General features: G+C 44.7%; 1 protein-coding gene across 1 annotated transcript in view; it reads left to right on the plus strand.

Annotated features, from left to right (window-relative positions):
- Positions 1 to 25,665, plus strand: part of zmp:0000000660 (arf-GAP with Rho-GAP domain, ANK repeat and PH domain-containing protein 2) — a 53,487-nt gene that overhangs the window by 23,052 nt on the left and 4,770 nt on the right. The window contains exons 11-28 of the mRNA XM_037261735.1: positions 269 to 468; positions 3,251 to 3,336; positions 3,405 to 3,587; positions 6,835 to 7,009; positions 8,873 to 8,998; positions 15,040 to 15,184; positions 18,573 to 18,675; positions 18,853 to 19,051; positions 20,060 to 20,123; positions 20,791 to 20,954; positions 21,020 to 21,232; positions 21,779 to 21,884; positions 22,012 to 22,159; positions 22,542 to 22,619; positions 23,196 to 23,270; positions 23,462 to 23,579; positions 24,689 to 24,817; positions 25,233 to 25,369. Coding sequence (XP_037117630.1) covers positions 269 to 468; positions 3,251 to 3,336; positions 3,405 to 3,587; positions 6,835 to 7,009; positions 8,873 to 8,998; positions 15,040 to 15,184; positions 18,573 to 18,675; positions 18,853 to 19,051; positions 20,060 to 20,123; positions 20,791 to 20,954; positions 21,020 to 21,232; positions 21,779 to 21,884; positions 22,012 to 22,159; positions 22,542 to 22,619; positions 23,196 to 23,270; positions 23,462 to 23,579; positions 24,689 to 24,817; positions 25,233 to 25,369 — 2,449 coding nt within the window. The remainder of the gene's footprint in view (positions 1 to 268; positions 469 to 3,250; positions 3,337 to 3,404; positions 3,588 to 6,834; positions 7,010 to 8,872; positions 8,999 to 15,039; positions 15,185 to 18,572; positions 18,676 to 18,852; positions 19,052 to 20,059; positions 20,124 to 20,790; positions 20,955 to 21,019; positions 21,233 to 21,778; positions 21,885 to 22,011; positions 22,160 to 22,541; positions 22,620 to 23,195; positions 23,271 to 23,461; positions 23,580 to 24,688; positions 24,818 to 25,232; positions 25,370 to 25,665) is intronic.

Raw genomic sequence — 25,665 nt, forward strand, 5'->3', positions numbered from 1 at the left:
CGAGGACGCCCAACGCCACAAAGACATTCGAGTTTGGCTCAAAGAAAACTTGTGGCAAAACACTCGGATTGAAATAAATGTGTCGCTAAATGCTTTAGCTCAAGGGAGTGCTGACAGTATAACCCCTGGCAAAAAATGCCACGTGCTTAGCTTTGTGTGTCGAGCTTATGCGGGTTGTATTACCGGGATTGACCTGTGAGAGGCAGCGTAGCGCCACACAGCATACAAATACAAAAAAGAAGAACGTGACCAGCGTGATTATGTGCAGCTTCACGGCCGAGTCGGAGCAGGAGAAGTCGGAGTGGATCGAAGCGGTTCGGGAATCCATCGCAGAGACGCTGTGCGACTACGAGGTGGCCGAGAAGATCTGGTCCAACGAGGCCAACCGTAACTGCGCCGACTGTCGCGCCGCCCAGCCGGAGTGGGCGTCGCTCAACCTGGGCGTGGTCATCTGCAAGAAGTGTGAGAGTAAGTCAGAAGGAACAGTGGATGTGTGTGTTCTGTGCAGCCCAACTAGTCGATCTTTGTTTGCGGAATATAAATAGAACAAGTCTTTATCCATCTCAGCGGCGGCCATTTTGGAATTTGCTGTCGACTGAAAATGACATCACAGTTGACAGGTCTTAACCAATCAGGGCTCAGCAGTTTTCTGAAGCTGAGACGTCTTCTTTTATTTTTTTAACCAAACGCTCGCAATTAATGAATTAATTAGTAGGACGCTCAACATTTTGCCATTTTGGCATTTGCTGTCGGCTAAAAATAACATCACAGTTGCCAGGTCCCGACCAATCACGGCTCACCATTTTTTTTTTTCTTGCAATGAATTAATTGGTATGACACTCAACAGTATCGGAATCTTAAACTGGCTCGGCGCACGTGTACCTTCCCTCCACGCCTGCCTACTTGTGGCTCCGTGCCCGAGAGCCACGACTTTGAAAGCCGTTCCTCACCTCACCTCTTGCAGAGCCCGTGTAATTGCCAGCCATCAGATCTCCAACATCCCTTCTCAAACACCCTTAAATGATTTCATTTGCCGGAGTGTTTAATATTACATTTGGTCGACACGCTCGGCGAGAGAGAGCGCCAGCGTGAAGCGCGGCCGCTCGGCTGGCCGGCAGACCGGCGCTCCCCTTTAAATTAGACGGCGCTCCATCTGGAATACCGATGACTTGCCGCACTTCTAATTAGCGCTCTGATGTCACGGACAATAAAGAGAAATGCTGAACAAGAGGAAGAGGGAAGAAGTAATGAGAAAGCTAATGGTAGAAATGATCCCAGGCTGGCTTTTGGTCGCCTTCTCGCTGCAAAAGCGAATTAATTTTAATCGTCTGATGTGGGGAATTTTCATGCCATCACATTTCCATTAGTTGACTTGCCTTTTTAGAGTCGGCAATGGTCCATTTTGGGTAACTTTTGCTTACTGGCCAAACCCGTGAAAATCCTCCCCCAAAATTGAAATGGCTTATTCTTCTCTATCAAAATTGTTTTCTGGTTGTTTTTATTTAAAATAAAAAGACAAAACAACAAAAATATTTTTTACCCTCTCGTGCCAAGGGCTCTCGCATAAATAACCCCAAAATTGATGATTTTGTGCATATTTTCATAATAATCAACTCACTGAAAGATTGTAAAATGATGTTACTTGTTATCGTGTGTTTGTCCTGCATGTCAAAAAAATAGTCTGGCCGACTCACCCGTACCATCGGCCGCCATTGTGCACATTAGCAACACTCTTTAGCGGTGAATCTGTCAACTGGTGAACTTTTCGGGTGGTTGAAATTGTTTGAAATAATAATCAACATATCATCTGCTTTATATTTTACCCGGAAGACTACTTTTTTTTTTCTAGCTATTTATCATGGCCCAATCTTCATCTCTGGTGAGGAAATTGTATTGGAATTGCTCTGAAGCATTGGTGTCAAACCCAAGGCCCGGGGGCCAGATACGGCCCACCATATCATTTTATATGGCCCATGAAGACAAATTTTGCATCAACTTTGTATCATTACTAAAATTACAAATTGTAAATTAGAGATATTGCTAGCAATTTTTATTACCATTCGTCTTTTTCAAATATTTGAACAGTTTTTACTAGTCTCTCATTTCAATCTAGTTATTCGTCAGTTTGTTTTGTAGCCTATACTGTATATAGATGACGTTGACAATCATAATGGCTCTTCCGATAGCCGCGATGCGGCCCGTGACGCAAATGAGTTTGACACCCCTGCTGAAGGGCTGTGTGCCATCTAGTGGCGAACACTGTCATTACAACTTAAAACTACTCCTCAAGAGTATAAACATGTTCAACAATTCTGGACTGACCCTCAAACCATATTTGGCTTGTTATTTCTATTATGGCTGAGTGTTCCTTAGGAGTTTTCTTTTTAATAACATCACCCCCTGTCAACACATTTTCCGCTTTATTTTTAGCACAGCGTAATAAAAGTTTGACTCGTTTGGCACCGAGCGAACAGGATAATTCCGCAGGAGGAAATAGAGCCTCGCCTCGTGTACTGTCACTGCAGTCGCCCGGAAAACTTTTTAATTGGGGGTGAAATGTGTGGCCGCTTGGCCTTTCTGCTGGGCGAGGCGGCGTGATGGGAATGCCCTTTTTTGTCGTCTGTCGAGCTTCTCCGGGAAAGATGAAGACATTTGGCCTGTTCGGATGCCACCGTCGCGCACCGACACGCTCGCCGTCTCCGTTTCCTCGACAACAAGCGTTAATGTCGCGCTCTGGATGCTCGGCGCGTCGTTAAAGCGTATCGGCGAGAGTCGCTGCTGCCGTATACACGTATGTCACGTATTTGGAGAGCCGAGTATTTTTTGTCGTTAGTAAAAAAAAAAATTCAGAACCGCTAGTTTGAACTATGAACGTCGGCTCGTGTAAACATTTTCCGAGCGGGCTTCAATTATGGCTATTTGCTTCTTAGCATCTGCTTTTCAAGTTGTTTTTGTTGCCTTCAATTTGTGTCACGCCAGGCAGCTTGCTCTACTTGAGACAAATTTCCGTCCGCGCCCGCCGCCATCGCTCGCCGTATAATCATTCGCACGTTTCCCCCGTCTCATGTATTATTCACGGGACTTCGGCCACTAGCGACCCCCGAGAAGCCGCTCGGCCGGATAAACAGGCCGCCGAGCAAACCCAATGAATTACTCATGATTCATTAGCAATGAACGGCGTCTCGTTCATTTGCAATTAAGCAGCGCCGAGGGGACTAAAACGCGTCTGTTTCTTCTCCAACGCCGCCAGGGCAGCACCGCTCGCTCGGCCACAACATCTCCAAAGTGCGCAGCTTGAAGCTGGACACCGGAATCTGGAGCAACGAGCTGGTGGAGGTAGCACATTTATACCCACGTCATACACGGCGACATTTTGTCCATTGTGTGGTTCCTCACCCGCTCAGCTCTTCTTGGAAGTGGGCAACCAGAAGGCCAACACTTTCTGGGCCGCCCAACTGCCCCCAGAGGAAGAGCTCTGCGCCGGCGCTTCGGACGAGCAACGCGCCACTTTCGTCCGCAGGAAGTATCGGGAGAGAAAGTACTGCCGAGTCCTCGAGGACCTTCATGACTCGGAGCAGCTCAACAAGGTGAACTTTTTAAAACCCTAAATCAGGGGTGTCAAATTTATTTTTGTGGCGGGCCGCATCATAGTTTGGGCCATTCAAATGGTCAATTTTAAAATCATAATAAAAACTGTCCGAATATTTAAAAATAGAATATTGAAATCAAATATTTAAAAATAGAAATTATTTCAAAAAATGAAAATTGCTAACAATATCTCCATTTTTTTTAAAGTGAAAACAATTTGAAATTTTGGAAATTTCTGTCTTCGCGGGCCACCTAAAATGATGTGGCGGGCCGCATCTGGCCCCCCGGGCCTTGTCTTTGACACCCGTGCCCTAAATATTCCCCAAACCGTCAAAACCTTCCATTGTCCGACTGAAATTTCGTGAATCGGTGACTCCACCGCTGGCAAACGACAACGATCAAAGAGACTAGAAAGCGTCTGTAAGCGACCGCGACAGATTTGGACGGGATCAACCTTACGCAAGCGCTTGAAAAATCACCCCGCAAGATCACAGCGCGTGTTCATAAATCACAAGCGATGTATGTAAAAAGACAAATTCTCAGCATAAGCATCGCCGGTGAAGCTAATTTCACGGGACGTCTCGTCTTAGTTGCGCGTCGGATCTATTTAGCACCACGCAAAAAGCCTCTTCCTCGGGGAGTCCAGAGACGGCACCAAAGACGTTTATGGATTCGCCGGGTCGGCGTGTATAGCGGGCGGGTGACTCTTTCGACTGTCACGTTACAATTCGGATAAATGCAAGTGATTTATGTCTGATCGCATTCGCCCGCCTCCTTCATCAAAGGCAGCCCGGCTTCAACTTTTTACAGAAATTCTCTCCGAGTCCAAGCGTCATCGGCGTCAAAAAAGGCTTTTCGGTTATTTTGTAAGCAATTATGAATCAATCAATTATTACTACTGACAACATTCAGTCCTCCACGTAGAATCTTATGGACTCGTCTTTGCTTTCCCAAATTTTTTGCGTCTTCCTCTCCTATTCCCACGGCCCCCATTAGAAGCTCATATCGCGGTGACCTCCGGCGAGTCTCGGCAGGCGGCGTGACCTAGAGAAGAGAGCGTCAAAGGACCTCTTTTTGTCGTTACGCGTGCGCGCAAATCCCACCAGTAATTGCCGTGACACGCAAGGTCATTTTGTAGAAATGATAGGGGAGAAGGGCAGCCGGCGTCAGATGCGCCGTCTGACCCTTGACGTGTTTTGTGACGACTCCTGTGCACATTTTTACATACAGTGACACCTCGACATGTTTTTTTTTTTTTTGTGCTCAAGGATTTAAGTGTGCATAAAGCAAAGACAATTCGACAATGCAATTTTGCATTATAACAGCTAGCTTAATGTTAACATAGCATGCAAAACGCGATGGAGAGGCTAACAAAACCAGCGTCAATGCTTACGGTCGTTTGACAGGATATATATTCGTGGGGGATAGAAACTGGTCAATGGTGCTAGCTTAATGCTAACATACCATGCAAAACGGAGAGGCCAACAAAACTAGCGTCAATGCTACGGTCGTTTGACAGAATATATATTCGTGGGGGATAGAAACTGGTCCCACTCGCCAATAGTGCTAGCTGAATGCTATAAAGAGGCTAGCAAAACTAGCTACTAAACAAATGCTACGGTCGTTTTGTTTTTATTCGTGAGAGATAGAAACTGGTCCAACCCGCCAATAGTGAAAATCCACGTCTAATTGACGGCCATCATCATATTTCGACTAATTCTATTTAACCTTCGAAATATTCGTGTAAAATGAGGCCAGTAAACTCTGCCCGGCGTCCAAATTGTCCCTAGGTGTGAGTGCGAGTGCAAATGGTTGTTTGTCTCTGTGTGCCCTGCGATTGGCTGGCAACCGGTTCAGGGTGTCCCCCGCCTACTGCCCGATGACGGCTGGGATAGGCTCCAGCACTCCCGCGACCCCCGTGGGGACTAAGCGGTTCAGAAAATGGATGGATGGATAAATTGTGTATCATTCATAATGCAGATTAATAAAAAGTACATGGTCCTTGAAAAACAAATCGCTTATTGAGGTGGAAAAAAAAATAATTTGAAAAGGTTTCAGTCCTAACTTTGGGTGGCCTTTTGCGAGTTCGTTGTGGTTCTTTCAGGTGTTTGCTCAATAAGGCCTTTGTAGGCATCCTCGCTCGGACGCCGATCGATGCCGCTTCCTTACTCGGGGCCAAGTTGCATGAAAGGCAAAAGGTTGCTCGTTGAGATTCGCTGCCGGTGGATCCACTTTGTCGCGGGTCATCGTCCACAATGTTGCATCAATGAAGTCGATTGATGGGAAGAGACGGATGCGGGAAAGGGGGGGGGGAGTTTTCCCGACTCGACTGGCTGCTTTTCTTCTCGTGCCTGTGACGGATGAAGCCTTTTAACAAAGCGCTCTCCGACGTGGCTTTGTGTTGAGAAAAGTCGCTCCGCCTGGCAAAATGACGACATGAGACAAAAGAGAGTATTTTTTTGGGTGTATTTTTCCTTTTTGTCTTCAACGTTTGCAGGTGGAAAATGGCAACCCAATTCCAGGAAAGTATTGACACTTTGTTCATCTAGGCTGAAGATAGATTTGAACTCACGGATGCGGCGGCGCATCAGCAAACACAAATAGTCCATTTGGACCTACCGTCTTGCCGTTCTTCTACCTGACCTCGCTCTTTAAAGTGGTGTCATTATATTTCACGCGGCCCATTTGTCCTGCTCCTTGTCATTCTATTCCCCGCTCCTTAGTTTCTCCCAGAAAAGATTAGCCATTTAATGAGTCGCGCAGGAAATATTCAAATGTGATCTTATTTTAACTTCTCTTGTGAGATCAGCGTGCAGAACTTCATCCTAACTTTGAGGCCGGCGTTTTATGGAAACGTTGTCCTCGGGCAGCCTGGCTTTCAATCAGATGCGATACCGTGGACAGGAAAAGTCTACACCCCCCTGTTGAAGTGTCAGCATTTTGTCATCAAAATAAAATGACGACCCGAATAACTTTCAAAATAATGATAATTTATAATTATTTATAATTTACAAATAATGGCAGCGGTGTGCCAAACGCTCAATTCTGAACACGCCAGGGTGTGCACACTTATGCAACTGCGTTTTCACCAATTGTTTATTCTTACTTTTTGATTTTTTTTTACTCTTCTTTGCTGGTTGACTTCAACTCTGTCTTGCAAAGATGATTACTTCGTGACACTTCTCTTAGTCGGTGGCCAGAAACGGACGTCCACCGACCGTCGCTTGTGCTCTGATGTGCGTCCAGGCGCTCTGTGGCGCGGTGGTGCTGCCCGACGTGCTGCGGAGCATGGAGCTGCTCTTCAGCGGCGCAGATGTCATGTGCGCCACCGGGGACCCGACCTGCTCCACGCCGTACCTCCTGGCCCAGCGCGCCGGCCAAAGGCTGCAGATGGAGTTCCTGCATCAGAACAAGCTCTTGGGTAAATACAAAGTCCATGCCGATGCTATTTCCCCCGGCTTGCAAATTATTTTTCCTCTGCCGCCGGCGCGACTTATTTGTGGCCCAACCCCCCCACGGGCCTCGTTCTCGCCCCTACACCTGCTCGCACCTGCTTGCACCTTGGGATGTTGTTTGCAAATGAACATTCCGCTGAAAGACGAAGGGGGGGCGGGGGGGGGGGGGTTGATGTCATCCCTGGGGCGGCTTCAATGATGGCTCCATCCCTCCCAGTCAAAGGCTTTCAGCTACGGCTGTTCTATTTCTTTATGAGTGCTAAATTCTTTTGTTTTTCTTCTCTCGCTGGATCTACAAACAAACAAACAAACAAACAGACAAACTGAAAAACGTCCAGTGTGCAAATGAAGAAACGAATCTATTTTGGCACAGCAAACGTGTGACCACGTCGCTGCGCTGGCCATCTTTAATTTCGACACGGCGAACGCTGCGATAGCTGTTGACAGAACGCGTGGCGCTCGGAGGAGGATGAGACAAAAATAATTTAGGAGCAAGCAAAAAAAAAGGTGGCGTGAACGGCCTGCTTTGGAGTTGTCACTGCATGCAGCGGCATATATATATATGTATATATATGTGTATATATATATATATATATATACACTACCGTTCAAAGGTTTGGGGTCACAAAATTGTTTGGGTGACCCCAAACCTTTGAACGGTAGTGTATTTATTTATTTAGATAATTATTTATAGATTATATATATAATCTTCTGTGTAAAAAATCTTATAATATATATGTATACTTATATTCATAGATTTTTTATAATCTTATACAAATATAAGATATAATTTATAATATTTAATTCATAATATTTTATTATAATAATATTTACACTACCGTTCAAAAGTTTGGGGTCACCCAAACAATTTTGTGACCCCAAACTTTTGAACGGTAGTGTATATATATATATATATATATATATATATATCTCAGTTGTGAGGTTCTGTGGACAATGCTAAGTTTCAAGCCCTTTTTGATTTTCAGTTTTTTTCTCGTGGCTCTGGATGGTTTGTTTTCAAGTCCACTACGGTTGGAGGGCCCTCAGTCCAGAATGTTGCCTTCCATGTTATCATTATAAGCAGGCCTGCCTTACACATGTAGCCAATTATAGCGGCATTTATTATGTGTGGCCCGATTCTTGCACGGCGGCATCTTCGCGGCCTCGCTGTCAGCGGCTGGCGAGGTAGCGCTTTGCGGCGGTTGCCACGGGCGACCAGATGGCTAATTGAGCACTCCATCATGTCGGGCTCCCTTCGCCGGGGACGGACGGGGCCAATCGGCGGAGGCCGGGCTCTTCCAGCGACGCCCCCGCAGACATCCGAGTCCCGGCTTAAGCGAGGCCGCCTTTCGTGGCCCGCGGGGGCTGTTTGCAAGCGAGCTTGTTACAGCGCATACTGTGGCTTATTTGCATTCGGAAGGAGCGTGTGGATTTATGACATCGACACGACTTTAAGCACATTACATATGCTACCGTAGATTTGGGATAGACTAAATGATTTTGAAAAATAATCTAAATATAATCCCTCATTATTGTGCGATTATTTTTTGTTTTTCAAGGTCGCCCTCCATGTCATTTTTAACAAGCCTGTTATCAGAAGCTGAGGCCATCAAACACTCGTCCCTCCATATTTCTGGACCTCCAGTGTAACTTCTATATAGTCTGCCTGCTTATTTGTGTGCGTGTGTAAATATTCTTGAGGATTAACTCATTCACTGCCATCGACGCATATAGACGTCCAAGTTGTATTTCGTCAATCACTGCCGTTGACGTCTATTTGCGTCAAGAGTTAAGAATAAATCACTCACCGTGGTTTTCTCGCCCACCAGATTTCCCAAGACTTGATCCTTGGTCGGAAAACACATTGTCATCGGAGAGGTCCCGCTTCATGGACGGCTTCCTGTTCATCTCCTCGGGCCAAGGCCGGACGTTGCCGGACCGGCGCAGGGGAGACGGTGAGTGGCGGCGTGACGTGTCGCCGCGGCGGCCCGACAAGACCCGTCAATCGGTCGGCGAAGCCTCGATGAAGTGCGCCGTGGTCAGGGGTCCGCTCCACTTAAGCGCTCATCGATCACTCAGTGTCGGCCGGTCAGCTGTCCAACTGGCAATCGTTTAATCCCAAAGCCAAACATCCAGGTCACAACAATCGATGGAGGTCCCGCGGAAGCTGGCAATGCTCAGACGGCTGCCCGTGTTGCCAATTCAAAGTCATAAATAACAAGCCCGATTGAAAAGCATTCCTCAACAATGAATCGAATTTAGATCGGAAAAATATCGGAGTAGTATGCAGTTTGCAAATCGCAAAGCCACCATCAATATATGTACGCTGATTTATAGTATTTGCCGATTTTGATGGCCCTTTTCATCGAGTTGCGCAAGGACTTACTAAAATAAAATTCAGTATATTATAAATGTTTTAATAGCAATTAAAAACCATGACAACCTCTCCTTCATGTCGTGGGAACGACGGCCATGTGCAATATCATGTAAACGCCTCAGAATGGGTGACATTTGACTTAAGATAAGTTTGACCTGAAAAAGGCGGCGGCACTTGGGAAACTTTTCCCTTCCGAGCTAGTTAAGAAGTGCCTCCGATTCCCTCAGCCGCTGCAGCTCCGCAGTGGTCCCACCTCTGCAAACAGCTGGAGTGTCCCCGGGGCTGGCGGCTAATTGGCGGAGGGAGCCCACTCGGATACTGCCTTCGGGGGGTGGAGGGCTTTTGCGCCGTTAAGGGGGAGGAAGGAATGTGGAAGAATCCAGAAGAGGACATCATGTACATGCGGGACACTGTGTGGAAGCGACTTGCTACACCGAGGCCGCTACGCACATTCAAACAGCTCTCCAAAATGGCCGCTGATTTCGTTTGACTGATCAACGGCAAAATGGAAAGACAGGTGCTCTCGTATCCAAAATCTCCAGCCTGAAAGTGAGCAGATCACTTGGCAACTGCCATTTGATCGTCACTCTCTTGTCTTGTGAAATCGGATCAGTCGGGAACATTTTTAGACATTTCACAAAAACGTCTCCAAACGTGCTTTTAGCGCTCAAAGGACATCAGGGCTCGCATCCAAAAACCTGTCTCCATACAGGCGAGTGCTGCTTTGAGTGAGCTACTCCGGGACGGCTAATGCTTTGAAGGTCTATAGATGCACCTCGGATCTGAATAATTCATGCTGTGCGCTCGGGGCTCAATAAAGACACTTTATTTTTTTCACCGTACGTGCTGGACAATCGTCCTAATACACGATGTACGTCCTTCGCTGTGAGATTAGAGAGCGGCCCCTGCACGCTCGGAAAATAAATAGAAATGACTTAGAAAGTGGATACATTTTGTTTTTAACTCATTCGGTGCCAGCTCGGGTTAAAATGGATGTTTGACGTCTATAGTCGTCAATGGCAGTTAACAAGTGAGCAATTCAGGCTAGTTGGGGCAGCATCAGCACGACACATTGTTCTCAAAATAAATCAATCAAAAAATAGACTTTCTAAGGCCCCTTTTATTTTCATGGCCCTGATGTTGCCCGAGGACAAAAATTGAAAGTTATTTGGAGTGCTGGAATAGATTCATGACGTTTGAATTCATTCAAGGTACCAAAGTAATAGTGTTTTTTTTTTTTTTTTTCTCCTCTGTCCGTAGGCTGTAATTTGTCTCGGACTCGCAACACTTTCATCGTTTCAACTTTCATTTCAAGCTCTCTGACAAGCTGTCACGGACAATGTCTTCAGTGGATAGATAGGCAGATGATTGGCAGGGGGCCACGGGGGCGGGGTCATGACCACGGCATAGTATGTAGAACGGACCTGGCAGTATTTCTTTTTTTAACTCATTCAGTGCCAGTCCAGTTAAAATGGACGTCTATAGTCGTCAATGGCAGTTAACGAGTGAGCAACAGGTGGCTGACAGACAACTTTTGTTGTTTTTTTTCGCTGAAAACACCGTTCTACATTTCCTCAATATAATAACATTTGTCCCGATGGGCTTTACTTTCATTTCATTGTTGATGGTTCAGGCGAATATTAAAGTGGCAGTCGGATGAAGCCTCACCGGGTTTGCGCTCGGAGCGGATGTTGGTCATTCACCGGGGTTCCTAAAAGGTTGCAAACGGTGGCAAACGAGAACTGTCCCCGACGATTGAAATTGTTGGCGAATATCTGGCTTTGCAACCTCGAAGGAACCCTGACGAAAACAAAATCAACATTCAGGCCGTGCTCAAGCTTAAGTGAAAACTAAAAATGTTGTCCTTAGCGAGGAAATGTGTAATGTTTTTTCCAGAGTTATTGGCGCAAACGGTGGATTTTTTGCCATAGGAACAGAAAATGAGGAAATCAATCTATTCAAGTTAGGCAGGCTTTGAGATTGGCATCTCAAGATGGCCGCCGGTGGCTTCGCTCTTCCCCACAACATTGTTAGTTCTTTCTATAGGTGTTTGTCTGTGGCTTTGTTGTCGTCTGTTTTGCTAATGAGCGCCGACATAAACCCGGTGCCGGTTCATTCCAGTTGGGTTTGTTTGGCAAACTCGGTGTGATTTCTTCTTAAATGTTGATGAACGACGGCCGGGTATAACGGCCATATTGATTGTGTCGATTAGTCTCATCAGCTAGCTCATTTTGCACACTTAAGCATTTATTGAACGTCTCAAAGTGAGAGATTAGCCCGAATAGACGTTCCTCGTTGTCAAAATTCCAACAGGAGCTTCTCGGTTTCTCTCGCCGGCTAATTGGCCCATTTCGGAGGCGAGGAAAATGCAGATTTCATCTCTGGTGGGTTAGTCGGGGGACCCCCGTGGAGAGTTGATCGGCCATGGGGGTCTTTGCCGTCTGGAAGTCGGAACAGCTGCTTGATTGCAAATCAGGTGCTATTGTTCCCATTATTGTGCTGCTGTGTAAAGCCATAGAAAGCAACAAAAAAATGGTGCCAAAGGAAGGCTTATATCGTCAACATTGGGAGTTTTGACATCTTTGTTGATTTTTTAAATTTTTTCTTTAAATGTGAGCGACCCCACTCATGAAGAGAAAACAAAAATTGCCAAACCCGATCAACCCACACACTGCAACAAATATACAGGAACAATGAATATCTGGTGTAGTACCACAACCGACCTGTGGGGTGCAACGTGGCGCCACAGGGCAATATGGATGACCAGAAGAAGAAATGGAAGAAGTTTGGCTAAACATTAGCCTGTAAACCTTTCTTACCATTTTTATTGTGCTAACAGCTCACACCGCTGGAAATTTATTGTACAGTTGAACCTCTGACTTTGACCGTAATTTATCCCAGAAAATTGATGCGAGTCGGATTAAATTCTGCCCCATAATCTGTTCTGACTATTCTGACATAGCAACAACGGACACTTTTAGCATAATAATTAGCCACTTATCATGAGTTATGGCTGTATTGATACATGATATCTTTTCAAGTAAGCAGAATAAAACAAATAAATAAATAAGAATACTAAAATAAGAATACTGCATGAACTAGTCTTGGGAACGGTTGGGGACGCGAAGACGCCGTCGGCTAGCCTCGAGACGCGTTTTAGCTTGTCGAGCCGTACCGAAAGTTGCTTCGGGACGCGGAGACGCCGTCGGCTAACCTCAACCCGGCTCGGAAAGCTGTTCGGAGTCCGATGTTCCGTTCGGTTTCTGGGCTTTTTGGTTCAAACTCCAATTTGTTCGAACCTGGAGCCGTTCAAAGTCTGAGGTTCAACTTTACTGGCATCCAATAAGAAGGCATCTGTTGACTTTGATCAAAAGAAAAAACGCTCACCTTCGGCCCAATTATCATGTTGCGTGCACGCCATTAACATTTCCGAGCGTCAGCCCTTGACCGTTTCCTGAGCTGACTGAGAAGGAAAAAATCAGCCCTCCGGATAATCTTTTAGAGATAATCAGGGCTGAAAATGTTCACATTTGGCCTTGCCAGTTACGTGTGTACCTTGCAAATTTGGTGGGCACATTTACCAACCCTCCACTTGCCCATTCATACATAATTTAAAGTCCTTAATAAGACCAGGCAGAGCTGTTGGGAAATCAAGCGCGCCTCTTAAGATGACGACGGCGGGAGAGCGGTGATTATTACAAATTTGGTTATTAGAACGGGGACGGAGGGAGCCGAGGCAAAATGAGCACGCGACTAGCACTTAGAGAGCAGAAAAAAAATGGACTTGACATTTTCACTAAAAGCGCTACAATCTGGGGACATGTTTGCAGCGAAGCACACGGTCATTGGCGGCGGTTTGAAATATCGCACGCCTGCCCGCTCTGAGATGATGACTCGTTAGCGGCGGCTATTGGCGTTTTAGTCTCAAAGAGCAGACTTTCTTTTTTTTTTCTTCTTAAAAGCCTGCAGCGAGTAGCCAGCCCCACTTTTACAATAATAAAATTACGAAATCTGTCCCATTTCCACACAAATGGGAAAAGACACAGAAAAATGGTTGTATAATTTTGACGTCATGTCACATTTAAAAGCAAAAGTCTTCATAACAAATAGTTTGAGGAAAAAAATTGATTTTTAAAAATCACACAATTTTGAGGCAGTTTGAGAGTTAAATCGTAATGGTACAGAGTACGTTTGCATATTCTGGTGATAAGTACTTGTAAGAATGTTGTTGGAATTCTACGATTGAGGTCAAAGGTCAACACATTCTTGAGATTAGTATTGCAAGGATAATGTTGCATAGCGTGTTTTTGAAATACATTCTAAAATTTTGGAACGTGTTTTCATTTTGAGGTTGACGAAAAAATTACTACAAGAAAACAGTTGTATAGTTTTTAAGGGAAAGTTAATGGAGGTGAGTCGTAATATTTGAGAAACGTTTTGACATTATTGCTGATATTGCAAGAACTATCTGATTATTTATTTATTTCATTATTTATTATTTTAATTATTTTTATTTTGTTATGTAGGTTGACCAAAAAAACCAATTTTGGATATAGTTTACATTAGTGCTAATATTAAAGAAAGACGTGTATAGTCATGATTTGACAAACTAAATTTTTGAGTCTGATTCATTATAACTAGCCTAATATTTATTTTCTAAAGCCATCCATCCACCCATCCATTTTTCTCCGCTTATCCGGAGTCATTTGTAATATTCTGAGCATCAAGTTATATTTTTTCAAATCAAAAGTGGAACGTTTTCAACATGAAAGTGGAATTATCGTCTATTCTCGAGCGAAAAACTTCCGGGAGTACGGCCCTCCTGTTCCGCGCGCCGCCCGGAGATGATGATGACTCTCTTGCGGCTGCTGTTTGTGTTTTATTGTCCTAGAAGCATTTTGTTTTTTTGTTCCCTTCTTTTGCGGCGCGTAGCCACGTGGCACTTTTCAAGTCTGTCCCATTCCGACGCGGAAACTGAGAGTCGGTGCAAGGGTGAACGGCGTCCTTGTGCTTGTCACATCCTTTTCCTTGAAAAAGCCAGTCGCAGCCACTTTTATTGGGACGCCATCCGCTCCTTCACAAGTGCCGCGCAAGAATTAGCATATTCATGAGAGCAATACAGTGGGAGGTTTGGGGCGCCGGTGGCGCGCGCCGAGTTTGTTTTTCTCTGTGTGAGCGTGTTTGTTTGCAGCACAACAAAGAGCCCAAGAAACAGATGGCAGATGACTTTGAAAATCCAAAATTAGGTGTGAACTTGATTCTCATTGGATGTGTAATTTGCCCAGTCAGACGCTGGTGAAAGACGACAATGTGTTTTTGATAGGGACCGGCGCGGGAACCGTGTGGCATCAATTCAAAACGTTTTTTTTTTTGTCCTCAACGTGGGTTTGAAAAGTCCTTTTTATTTTAAAAGTGGAGCACAGTCATCCTAAACTTACAAACCCTAATTTGACATTTACGTTGGTTTATTAACCGGTCAGTAGCAGCACAGTCAATCGGCAAAGCATCAACCGCTAGCATGACTTCAAAGTAGTACTTGCTAGCATGCTAGCAAGCATCGTTTTTTGAGTGAAGCTGTTGGACGATTTGGAGCAACAGATGACGTTTGCGTTTTTGCAGAGACGGCGCGCCGCTGGTGCACGCTGGAGGGCGGCTTCCTGAGCTACTACGAGAGCGTCCAGAGTCCGACGGCGGCCGGAAGGGTGGCCGTCGAAGACGTGGTCAGCCTGGCCATCAGCAACGCCGAGACCATGACCGTGGCGGGGTACGAGCGCACGCGTAAAATCAAAGCATCGCACGTAAAATTCTTTCTTTTACAAAATATTATTGATTAGTTGCAGTTGATTTAATTCAAATCAGTTAAAAATTCGAAAGCGGAATAAGCACCGTAGCGATCCGTATAATGCCCACGAGCCACACTTTGCCCACCCACCCCGCTTCTAAGACCTGACGTACATTCACACCAATTTAAAAGCCTAATTCCCACAGTGCACACTCAGCTTAGGCACTTGGAAGCATTTCTTCTCATTTATTGGACTGCGGCAGAATTGACTGCCTATGTAAATCACAAATTACTCCCCCCACCCCCCGCTGCTACCCCCCACCCCCCCCAACCAAGTAAACACAGACTTCAGTGTCATTTTTCCTCCACGCGACGCTTGTTGCATTAGCATATCGCTCGCTGGCGCATGATTCACTTTAACGCTGACCTATCAGGGCTTTACGAGTGCCGTATTTCCTGTTTACTTTGGCAAAGCGTACCCCCCGTCACCACCCCAGTTAAAAAAGTTGTTGCGGGAAAACTTTTCGAGTCGTTCTCCTGCAAGTGGAGCAGACAGACGTAGTAAAGAACTTCCTCAAGTACACACACACTTTTTCTCCTAAGTAGGATCACAGTACAATATATTAAAAAAAAGTTCAGACACCAAAAAAATAGTGATCTTGAGCTTCTGCAAATATCCTTTGCCAAAAGCCGCAGCATTGATGCTAGTTTTGTTAGCTGGTCTATGGTGTTTTGCATTGTGTGTTAGCATTAAGCTAGCGTTTTTCCTTTATGCTTAGTTAATGGTACACATCAACTGGGATTGGCAAGAAACAGTTCGAAGCAAACACCTGTGCTTATTTTATTTCTTGGGAGAATTGTTCACTCTCCACCCTCTCACGCTTGCAACGCAAATTTTGCAAAGAAAATTCCACGACTCATATGTTGAAAAAATCTGCACCCAAAATAAAAAGTACCAAATACTTAGAAGCAGTCCTTCGTAGTAATATATTCTAATACATCAAACTATTGAAAATCAACTCAGTGCAAAATCTAATAAAACATTTAAAAACATGAGGAGGAAAACATAAATAAATAAAACCAATGTGCATTTTATTGTGCATTAAACTTTGTTTCCCCACATGCCAATTGATCAAAACAATTATTACTGATTGTGATTCAGCACTGCACTGAATCGTTTAAAATCTAAAACGATTGATAATTGCCTATCGTTGCCACAAGATGGCGGCAAAGCACTACTCATTTTAACGTAGTTCATCCAAGCTACATTTTTATATTAGACAGTGCTTCGGCCTTTGCGAAATAACAGCAAATAGGCAAACTCAATTTTTTGCAAATTGCCCGTCAATAGGAAAGTAGTAATTGGCTTTTGAAAGTTTAGTTTTGGGGTCTATTGCGGGTCATGAATACTAACGTCCGCAGATGACACGGTCCCGTCGGCAGTCTATGGGTGGACGACGGCGTTGGGGTCATTTTTGCACGGTGCAGAGGACACGGAAATAAAATTCGGACCCAAAAAAAAAAACTATGAATAATACAAATCCACTTCAGAGGAACGGCATGCATAGGAAGCATGTCGGCAGCTGATAAGTTTTTTTTCTCCTCCCTTTTGCCTCAAAGCAGCCGCCTTTTTAAAGCAGTCGATTGTGACCTTCAGACTCCTTAAAAACCTTGCAAAGCAACCTTTTTTTTTTTTTCCCCCCCTTTGCACTCGGTCCATTCTGACTTTCACGGCGCCGGCGGCGGCCTGCGACAAATGCGCGGCATAGCAAATGTGGGCGCTCTCCGTATCGGGATGACGAAGGGGACAAAAGCTTCAAGTTGACCGATGGAGAATTTACAGGCGTGAACATGCACAAGAAAACTAAAGGTGACATTCATATATGAAGAAATTCGAATTTTTAAAAAAAATTTCCAAACGTTTGATTGGCCAACTGGGAGCCAATCAATTTACCGTATTTTCCGCACTATAAGGCGCACTGGATTATAAGGCGCACCTTCAATGAATGGCCCATTTTAAAACTTTGTCCATATATAAGGCGCACTGGATTATAAGGCGCACCTTCAATGAATGGCCCATTTTAAAACTTTGTCCATATATAAGATATATACATTTGGCCCGCGGGCCGGACTTTGGACACGCCTGCTGTGGTGGCTCAATATTGGTCCATATATAAGGCGCACCTGATTATAAGGCGCACTGTCGGCTTTTGAGAAAATTGGAGGTTTTTAGGTGCGCCTTATAGTGCGGAAAATACGGTAATCCTCACATTTGACCCAATTTGCCCCCACCGAATAGTACATCATTTCTAATTCTTGGCCATCCTCTCGTTCCCGCCATCACTATCGTCCATCACAGCAGGGCCTTCAGGACCGCCCCCACCCCGCCCCTTCCTAACGAGCGCCGGCGCACCTGCTGCGGAGGCGGCGCCGGGTCACACCGGGGCCACGTAAACACCCTGACACCAGGCACCGAACGGGCCTGCTCGCCGCACTCCCACGAGCTCCCGCTCGCTCGGCAGTTAACCGGCAGGATAACTGGAGTGTGGCCTTTGCGCCTCGCAGAGGAGGCGGCGGTGGCGGCGGCGGCGGCGGCGGGGGTGGCCAAGAACTAACAAAGATGCTTTCTGCGCCTGATTGCTAACGTCCAGGGAGCCTCAGACATGACACGGGAAAATATTGCTTAATTGTGGCCGCAATATTTATAGAACGTGCACAAAGTGATGACTTGGGGCCACCGTATACTAATTCTTGGCTACGAGAATAAAACAAATTCATGTCTAAGTCGTCAATTAATGGATAAAATGATAATTATTTGGAGTCTGTGTTTAATTAAAATGAAAAAATAATAAAATGAAAATAATAAAATAAGATAATAAACAAATGAATCAAACACCGCAAGTAATCAATTAATGGACAAAATTATGATTATTTGGAGTGCGTGTTTGATTAAATTAAAAAATAATAAAATAAAAATAATAACATTATGATAAATAATAAAATAACAAACGAATAGTATAATAAATCATAAAATAAAACATTCCAAATCCTTAGAATTTCAGCCTCTCGAGAGTAAATATAAGATTTTGTCAGAGTAAAACATTTGCGAACATTTTCTTTTACTTTGGAAAACAACGATCAACATTTTTGCCGATATTCTCGTCCAAAGCATTAACAGAACTGTAATCAATTTGTTAACTCTGCATTCTAAATTTAAAATGACTGACCCGGTTGTCATGGGACTTGCCATTGTTCTATCAGCAGATTATGCGGGGCTCACGTCTTTGACCGCTGCTTGCCGCTGTAAAGTATTTCCAATGCAAATGTCCGCACATTAGCATTTGATAGATGTTTGCGTTTTCTCCGGCAGGCCCGTGTTCACCGCGGAGGTGTACCTGCGCTCGGCGCGGGCGCTCATCATCGGCGCCGAGACGCAGGACACGCTACGTGATTGGATCCAGGCGCTGACTAAGGTCAGACCTTTCTCCTTTTTTTTTTCTCACTTGTATTCATCTCTTTCTTCATGGCATAATCACCTCCTACGCAAATGTGCCACCTCTCTGCTTGGCTGTGATGCCGAGGAAGCGCGGTAGCAGGAGAGCCATGAACGAGGTGACGTTTTTCTTTCCATGTTTTGCTTTCCCCGGCAGTGCTTGGTGCCACTAAAAGCGGAAGCTCTGGTGCAGGAGAACAGCGAAGTCATCGGCCGACTCCTCTACAAAGAGGGTCACGACCTGTACCACTGGAGGACGGGCTGGTTCATCCTGGCCGGATCCGTCCTGCACTTTGGCCCTGGCGACGAGGAAGGAGATGAGGGAGTGCTTCGTCTCAAACAGCTGCAGGAGCTCAGTAAGGCTCTGGCGTCGTTTCCAAAACTTTTGACACAAACGATTACGTTAATTAATTAATTACTTTATGATTCTTCTGCCCTTCATTTTGAGATAATTCCACATAATGAATCCGATTCACGTCATGCCAGTTTTAAAAATTTCAAAATATTCAGGTCTTGCAGGCTATCATTTTTCTCTTTGAAATAATTTACAGTTTTCCAAATCTACATTTCCATCCACAAATTTTCCATTGGGAACAATCTTCAACTTTCTCCAAATTCCCATCAACATTTTAAACCACAAAAAAATCCTTTTCGGTTGGTCCCGTTTGAATTTTTGCAGTACATTTATATTTTCCAGTACATTTAAATCACCTTGATAAATTTCCGCCAGTGCCCCCCCCCCAAAATATATCCCCATTCATTCCTAGTCCACCTCATTTACCTCATTCTCTCCCAACCCAATTAATATCTTTGAACCGTCAATGGCACCGAATGAGTTAATATCATTCCAAATGCACTTTTTGGTCAAGTCGCTAATGTGGGATCCCAGTTTGCGACGCCCAAGCTATTGTGACGGCGACATCATCAAGCTGTTTTGCCTTTCCCTGAAAATTGCCACAAGCAAACAGTCCCCTGCCAGACAGCTTAAGTGGAGCTTTTAATAGGGCGCAAATTAGATCTGTATAACCCCCCGCAGCACAAAACGGCCTAATCGGCTTAACGCTTTCAGACACTCGGTGATTAACTGTGCTAAATCTCTGATGACTTTGACATTTTTATACATTGTGTTATCTACAAACACCGCAAGTAACCAATCCGGAGCATCCTCGTCATCCTCGTCTTTGTTCTGGAGTTCGCATCATGGTCCAAATCCCACAGGTGGAGGAGTCACATGACCTGACTCAAAGTCAGATTTCAAGAAGCAATTTTCGGACTGGCTTGTCTAAGAGTTCAGCAAGAGTCGACTCGACTTGTCAGTTCTCGCTGGCTCACTGCTTGGCTTTTTTTTTGGGTGCCCGCTACAGCTGTCACCACCCACACCGAGGGCGAGGAGAAGATCCAAGTGCTGCTGATGGTGGAGAGCGGAAGGTACGCTGCAGAAAAAAAACACTTCATTGAGGCATTTGGCACAAAAGCTTTGCTGGACCTTTCCGAGGCCATTTTCGGAGCTCGTCTGGTCGAGTGCCGTTTCTTTGTATGTTCTTGATGAAGCCTCACGGGGAGCTAGTTAGCTGGGTCGAGTTGACCGCCGGCCAAAATAAAATAAACGACCCCATTTCAATCAATTTTTTTTCCCCCCCGCTATTTTGTTTACTGAAAAAACAAATGGCAATGATATTATTCAAAACAAGTTTTGCTTTGCGGTATTTGCCTCGGCTCGACTTGATTTATTTCTCCTGCTGACCACACAAGTTTAAAACTTGAATTGCCTTTTGTAGAAATAATTGAAAAATATTTGTCCAACATTGGCAGTGGATACATTTTGTTGGCAATGTTCAGTGCAATTAGCTTCTTTCTTGGTTCATGGTAAATTAAAAAACAACAACTTTTTTTTCCACCACTAGAGGCACTCTCGTCCTTCTCTTAGCAAGAATTATACTTACGAGTCTACGCAAAGCCGCAAAAAAAAAAAAATCGAAGAAAAGAAAATTGATCAAATTTCTTAATTGCCCAGCTCGTTAGAGATCATTTGCGGTCTCTGTTTTAATGCATCACTTTATTTGATGACTCTGCAAATTTTCCAAACTTTTTCCAGAACCATTTACATCCACGGTTTCAACACGTTGGATTTCGAACTGTGGCTTTCAGCCATCACGCAGGCGGCCGGCAATGACGGCAAGGCGCTGGGCGACCAGCAGCTCACTAAAAACGGCGTCCCCATCGTGGTGGAGAGTTGCATCGCTTTCGTCACGCAGTACGGTTAGTTGAGAAGATCCGCTTTGGTATTCATTTGGCTTTTTGCTCACACGTCCGTCTGTCGGCAGGTTTATGCCACCAGGGCGTCTACCAGCAGGCGGGCGATCCCAAAGGGGTGGCCCAACTCTTGGAGGAGTTCACCATGGATGCCCGGAATGTCAAACTGAGGGACAAAGAGCGCCACCTGGAGGATGTGACCGACACTCTGAAGAGCTTCTTCTCCCAGGCGGAAGACGCGCTCTTGACCAAGGAGCTCTATCCCTACTGGGTGGCGGCTTTGGGTATGTGACCGACACTCAAACACCATTTTTAAAAAAAAGAATTTCAGTCAAACTCATTTTTGTCGTGGGCCGCATTGTACTCGTACTTTCCTTGGGAGGGGCATTATGACTGTCAACGCCTTATACAGTATTGGCAAACTGATGAATAACTCGTTTTGAAATCAGAGACTAGTAAAAACTCTTTATATTTGAAATATTTTAAAAAGTTGTTCTATTTGACATTTTATTTTTTTAATTTCTAGCATTTTTTAAAATATCTAGCAGTTATCTAACTATTTTTTAAAAGGGAAAACAATTTATAATTTTAGTATTGACACATGAAGTCAATGCACAATTTGTCTTCGGGGGCCACATCAAATGATTTGGCGGGTCGTATCTGGCCCCCGGGCCTTGGGTTTGACAGTTAGTCTGTTTCTCCACATTTAGTGGGCACTTGATTTTTGCCACAGTAACTTGCGGCGTTCCTGAAACATGAAGGCTAAGAGTTGAAACTTTCTTTTGACTTACTCCCACCTCTGGCATATGCTGTTTTTTTTTTTTTTGTAGATGAGGAGGATGAGAGCCTGAGAGTGAAAAAGTATTCCACTTTTATTGAAAGTTTGCCTAAAACCAACAGGGCAACTCTTGATGCCTTACTGCAACACCTGTACAGGTATTGAGTCCTCTTATTCTGTGACAATGAGTTTGCAAAAAGATCAGCATTCTTTTTCACACCAATTTCCTTCTCTTCAAAAATGAAGTGGACTTGGACTAGATCCCCTTTGTGTCTTGTCCTCCAGGATTCAGCAGTGTTGCCACCTCAACGGTATGCCAAGTGAAAAACTGGCCTCGGTCTTCTCGTCCTGCTTGTTCCAGACGCAGGGACAGACGGCGCAGGAGATCCGCGTGGTCCGCGACCTCATCGACAACTACGTTAGGCTCTTCAGTGTGAGTGCGAAATGACTTTTGTGATGTCACTGAAGGCTGAGCAGGAGATGTTGACACAACGCAAATGGAGCCATCGCAGGCAAATCTAACTAACAAAAAAAATGACATTTAACATTGAGAGCCCGTCAAGATCCAATTTTTTTTTTTTTTTTATCGAGGCTCGTTCGCATTCCATACATTTGCATTTTAAAGAACACACGAAAGAAAGAATGCAGCAGAATTTAGTGGTGATAAACGACTTGATGTTGTTTTTCATCTGCCGCAAACGTGAATCACGAAAATTGGTTTTTTTTTTTTTTCGGGAAAGTGTTTTCTTCTATTTCCTCTTCGTTTCCTCCCGAAGCGACTCTGAATTGATTCCCGACCGATGCGCTCGCAACAGGTCAATGAAGAGCAGGTGCAACAGATGGCGAGGGAGAATAGTTTCATCACCCGCTGGAATGACAAAAAGGACACCACGGTAAGTCAATCTCGGCAAATGGAAATCAGCCACGCTCGGGTTTTGTTTGTGCGCGCCTGCGTATTGATTTGCGTGCATGCATCGGGATCTCGCAAATCAGCCTTTCGGCCGAGCGCCTTTCCGGGAAATGAGGCGCGGGTCACGGTGGGATTGGGAGGGAGGGGGGGGGGCGGGCTCCGTGGAGGCGGGAGGAGGCGGGAGCGTGCGGAATGAGGCTTTTGTGGCTGTTAACCTATTTTGCCAAAGACGTCATGCCCGGCGGCCCCAGCTGGTGACAAAAAAATGACAGTTCGTAAAATGGCATGTTTTTCCTTCCAACAGAACTGAAACTATTTACTGAACGTTTGATTGATGTGTTACTCTTTTTTTTTCCTTTTTTCAATCTAGCTATTTTTTCTGGCATGTTGGAGACGCCCTCTGTGACCCGTGCGGATGAATCAAATTCCCATAACCAATTAATCGGCCAATTAGGTTGAAGCCTGAAATGATACAAACTTGAATCAAATAATTTTCTTTTCGGGTCCTCCGAATATTCACAACAATGAAACTTTTTTTTAAATTCATTTCTGGCCACAGTTCTCGCCAGCTGGAGACTTGATCTTTGAGGTGTACTTGGAAAAGCGACAGCCGGAGAATTGCTGTCTAATCAAGGTGCGTAAACGCAGACGTAAAATGGCCACGATTGCTTGTGTTTTTTTTTATCTGCAAACAAACACAGTACAGCTCTGCCTCTGGCAAGCGGATATTGTGGCGACTGATTTTGGCCGTTTGGAATTGCAACACGTGAACTTGAATTTCAGTTTAGCAAAGGTGGAAAAAAAAATCCGCGGTGCGCTTACCAGGTTTGGCCCAGCATGCGTTCAGCGGAGCTGGCCGAGACGGCGCTGAGCATGCGCGACGTCCCCTTTAACGCCGACGACGCGTGGACCACATTTGAAGTCATCGAGAATGGCGAGCTGGGTAAGATTTTGTAAATGTAAACTTCGCTTGTATGTACATTGATCATTTCTTTCAACAAAAGTAGCATGTAATACAGCGATTCTTTTGCATACCACTAGAGGGAGCCCACGTAGCACTATTGGTCAGCGAGTCTTATTTTTTTTGTTATTCGTTGTTCATATGGTTACTGGACTTCCTGTCCAAATTTTTTGTCTCACGGTGGGAACATTAATCTTGCGGCGTAATGCAAGATGATAGCACACACGCCGATTAATTAATTCCCTCGTCATGGGCCGTCCTTTTCCTTTCTGGAGCGTGCGAGGGGAGTTGACCCACTTCCTCTCGCATGATTATGCCGCTGTTGTGTTGAGCTCGGTCGTGAAGTTGCTGAGCTAGCGGACCCCCGCTAACCCTAACCCCCCCCTCCCTTTCTCACTCCCACGCTTCACCCAAAGTATGTTTCCCTCCCAAAAATGTGCCTGTGCTGAGACATTGCGATCTTGCTGGAGATTTTTTTTATTGAAGAATAAAAAATAGAAAAATAATACATAAATAAAATAAAACAAACAAAAAAAATGATAAAATAATAAAATAAAAGTTTAGAGAGCTAAAACATTCTCAAGCAAATAATGTCCAAACAAAATTTAAAAAATCTCTCTATCTTATTCCCAATAATTCTCGTTAATTCCAATGGAAAGTTCCCAATGTTGAAAGTTCCTGGCACCCCTCGTGCGGAAGGCAAGAAAATGCCATTTTGGGAGGATGGCCCCGGATAACAGCCAGCTAATATTTGTCTGCTGAGATGCCAAAGCTGATAAAGCCGGCGCTCTGAATATGTTAGCTCGTTGTCGCTCTTCCCCGGTTAGGAAGAACTCGGCAGTATGCCGATGGTGCTACGCCCGCCCCGTTCACCAATTAGGAGGAGATAATAGCTCTATTTTGCACACCAGTGTGTTTTTACAATCCTATCTTGATCCGCTCAAGATCATTTGCCTGCCGCAGAAAAAAAAAAAAAAAAAAAGAGAGAACAGCATCATTTTGTTTTGTTAATTGGAATTAGTGCAGCAATTTGGCGCCTGAGGTCAAGCTCGTCTTTGCCCTCGGAAACAATTTGCTCTTTTTCGGGACAGAGCGGCCGTTGCACCACAGCGAGAAGATTCTCGAGCAGGTGTTGGAGTGGAGCGAGCTGGACTGCCCCAGTTCGGCTTTTCTGGTTTTGAAGAAGTTTGCCAAGGCCAAACAAGACACGTTGGACAAAGGCATGTTTATGAAAATGTTGTTTTTATTCTGGTGTTATTTACTTCATTTGCTTTTGTGACCTTAGATAACCAAGGTAAGGTGGATCTAATTTCAGGATTTTTTTTCTGGACCGGTCACCAGTAGGGCTGAATTGATGATGATGATGATGATGAGTCTTTATTTTGAACATATTTAAAACATAAAAGAAGGACATCAAAAAATTAAATACAATAAATAACACTTTAAAGTGCCATATTTTCTCAAAAAATAATAAATGAATGGACAAATAAATAAATAGATAGATGAATAAATAAATAAGTAAATAAATAAATAAAAGGACAAATAAATAAATAATCGTATTCAAATTGACATTTCAATGTAGTCAAATCGGAAAGGCTGAAATTTTGACTCCGTTTCCCATTTTTTTCCGCAAAGCGGAGCCCAAGCGGCCGGCGAAGCGGGGCTATCTGAAGTTCAACGACGGCTGCTCCAAGCTGCTCTCCGGGCACAAGTTCCAGGACAAATTTGTGGTGCTGCGTGCCCACAAGCTGCTGCTCTACAGAGATATCAAAGTGAGCCACACTTTATTTTCATTTCCCGCCTAATCTGCCGCCGCATCCCCCGGCAAACACTCGCCCCGCCGCGGATTTTCACATTCAAACACGGCGTGCCGACTTCCACCTGCCGTATCTTTTTTTGGGCAACTTGATTTTGGAAAAGAAAAATGCAATGGGGACGGACGGAACAGACTCTCCGGAATTCTCACGGTTCAATTTCTCCTGGTGACAAGAATGTGTCATTTCACTTTTTGGATTAAGTAGCACAAGAATTCCTGCTGAATTCCTATAAAACAAAGAGGAAAAAAAAT

This window comes from Syngnathus acus, chromosome 10 (genome assembly GCF_901709675.1).
Source record: "Syngnathus acus chromosome 10, fSynAcu1.2, whole genome shotgun sequence".
Classification (NCBI taxonomy): Eukaryota; Metazoa; Chordata; class Actinopteri; order Syngnathiformes; family Syngnathidae; genus Syngnathus; species Syngnathus acus.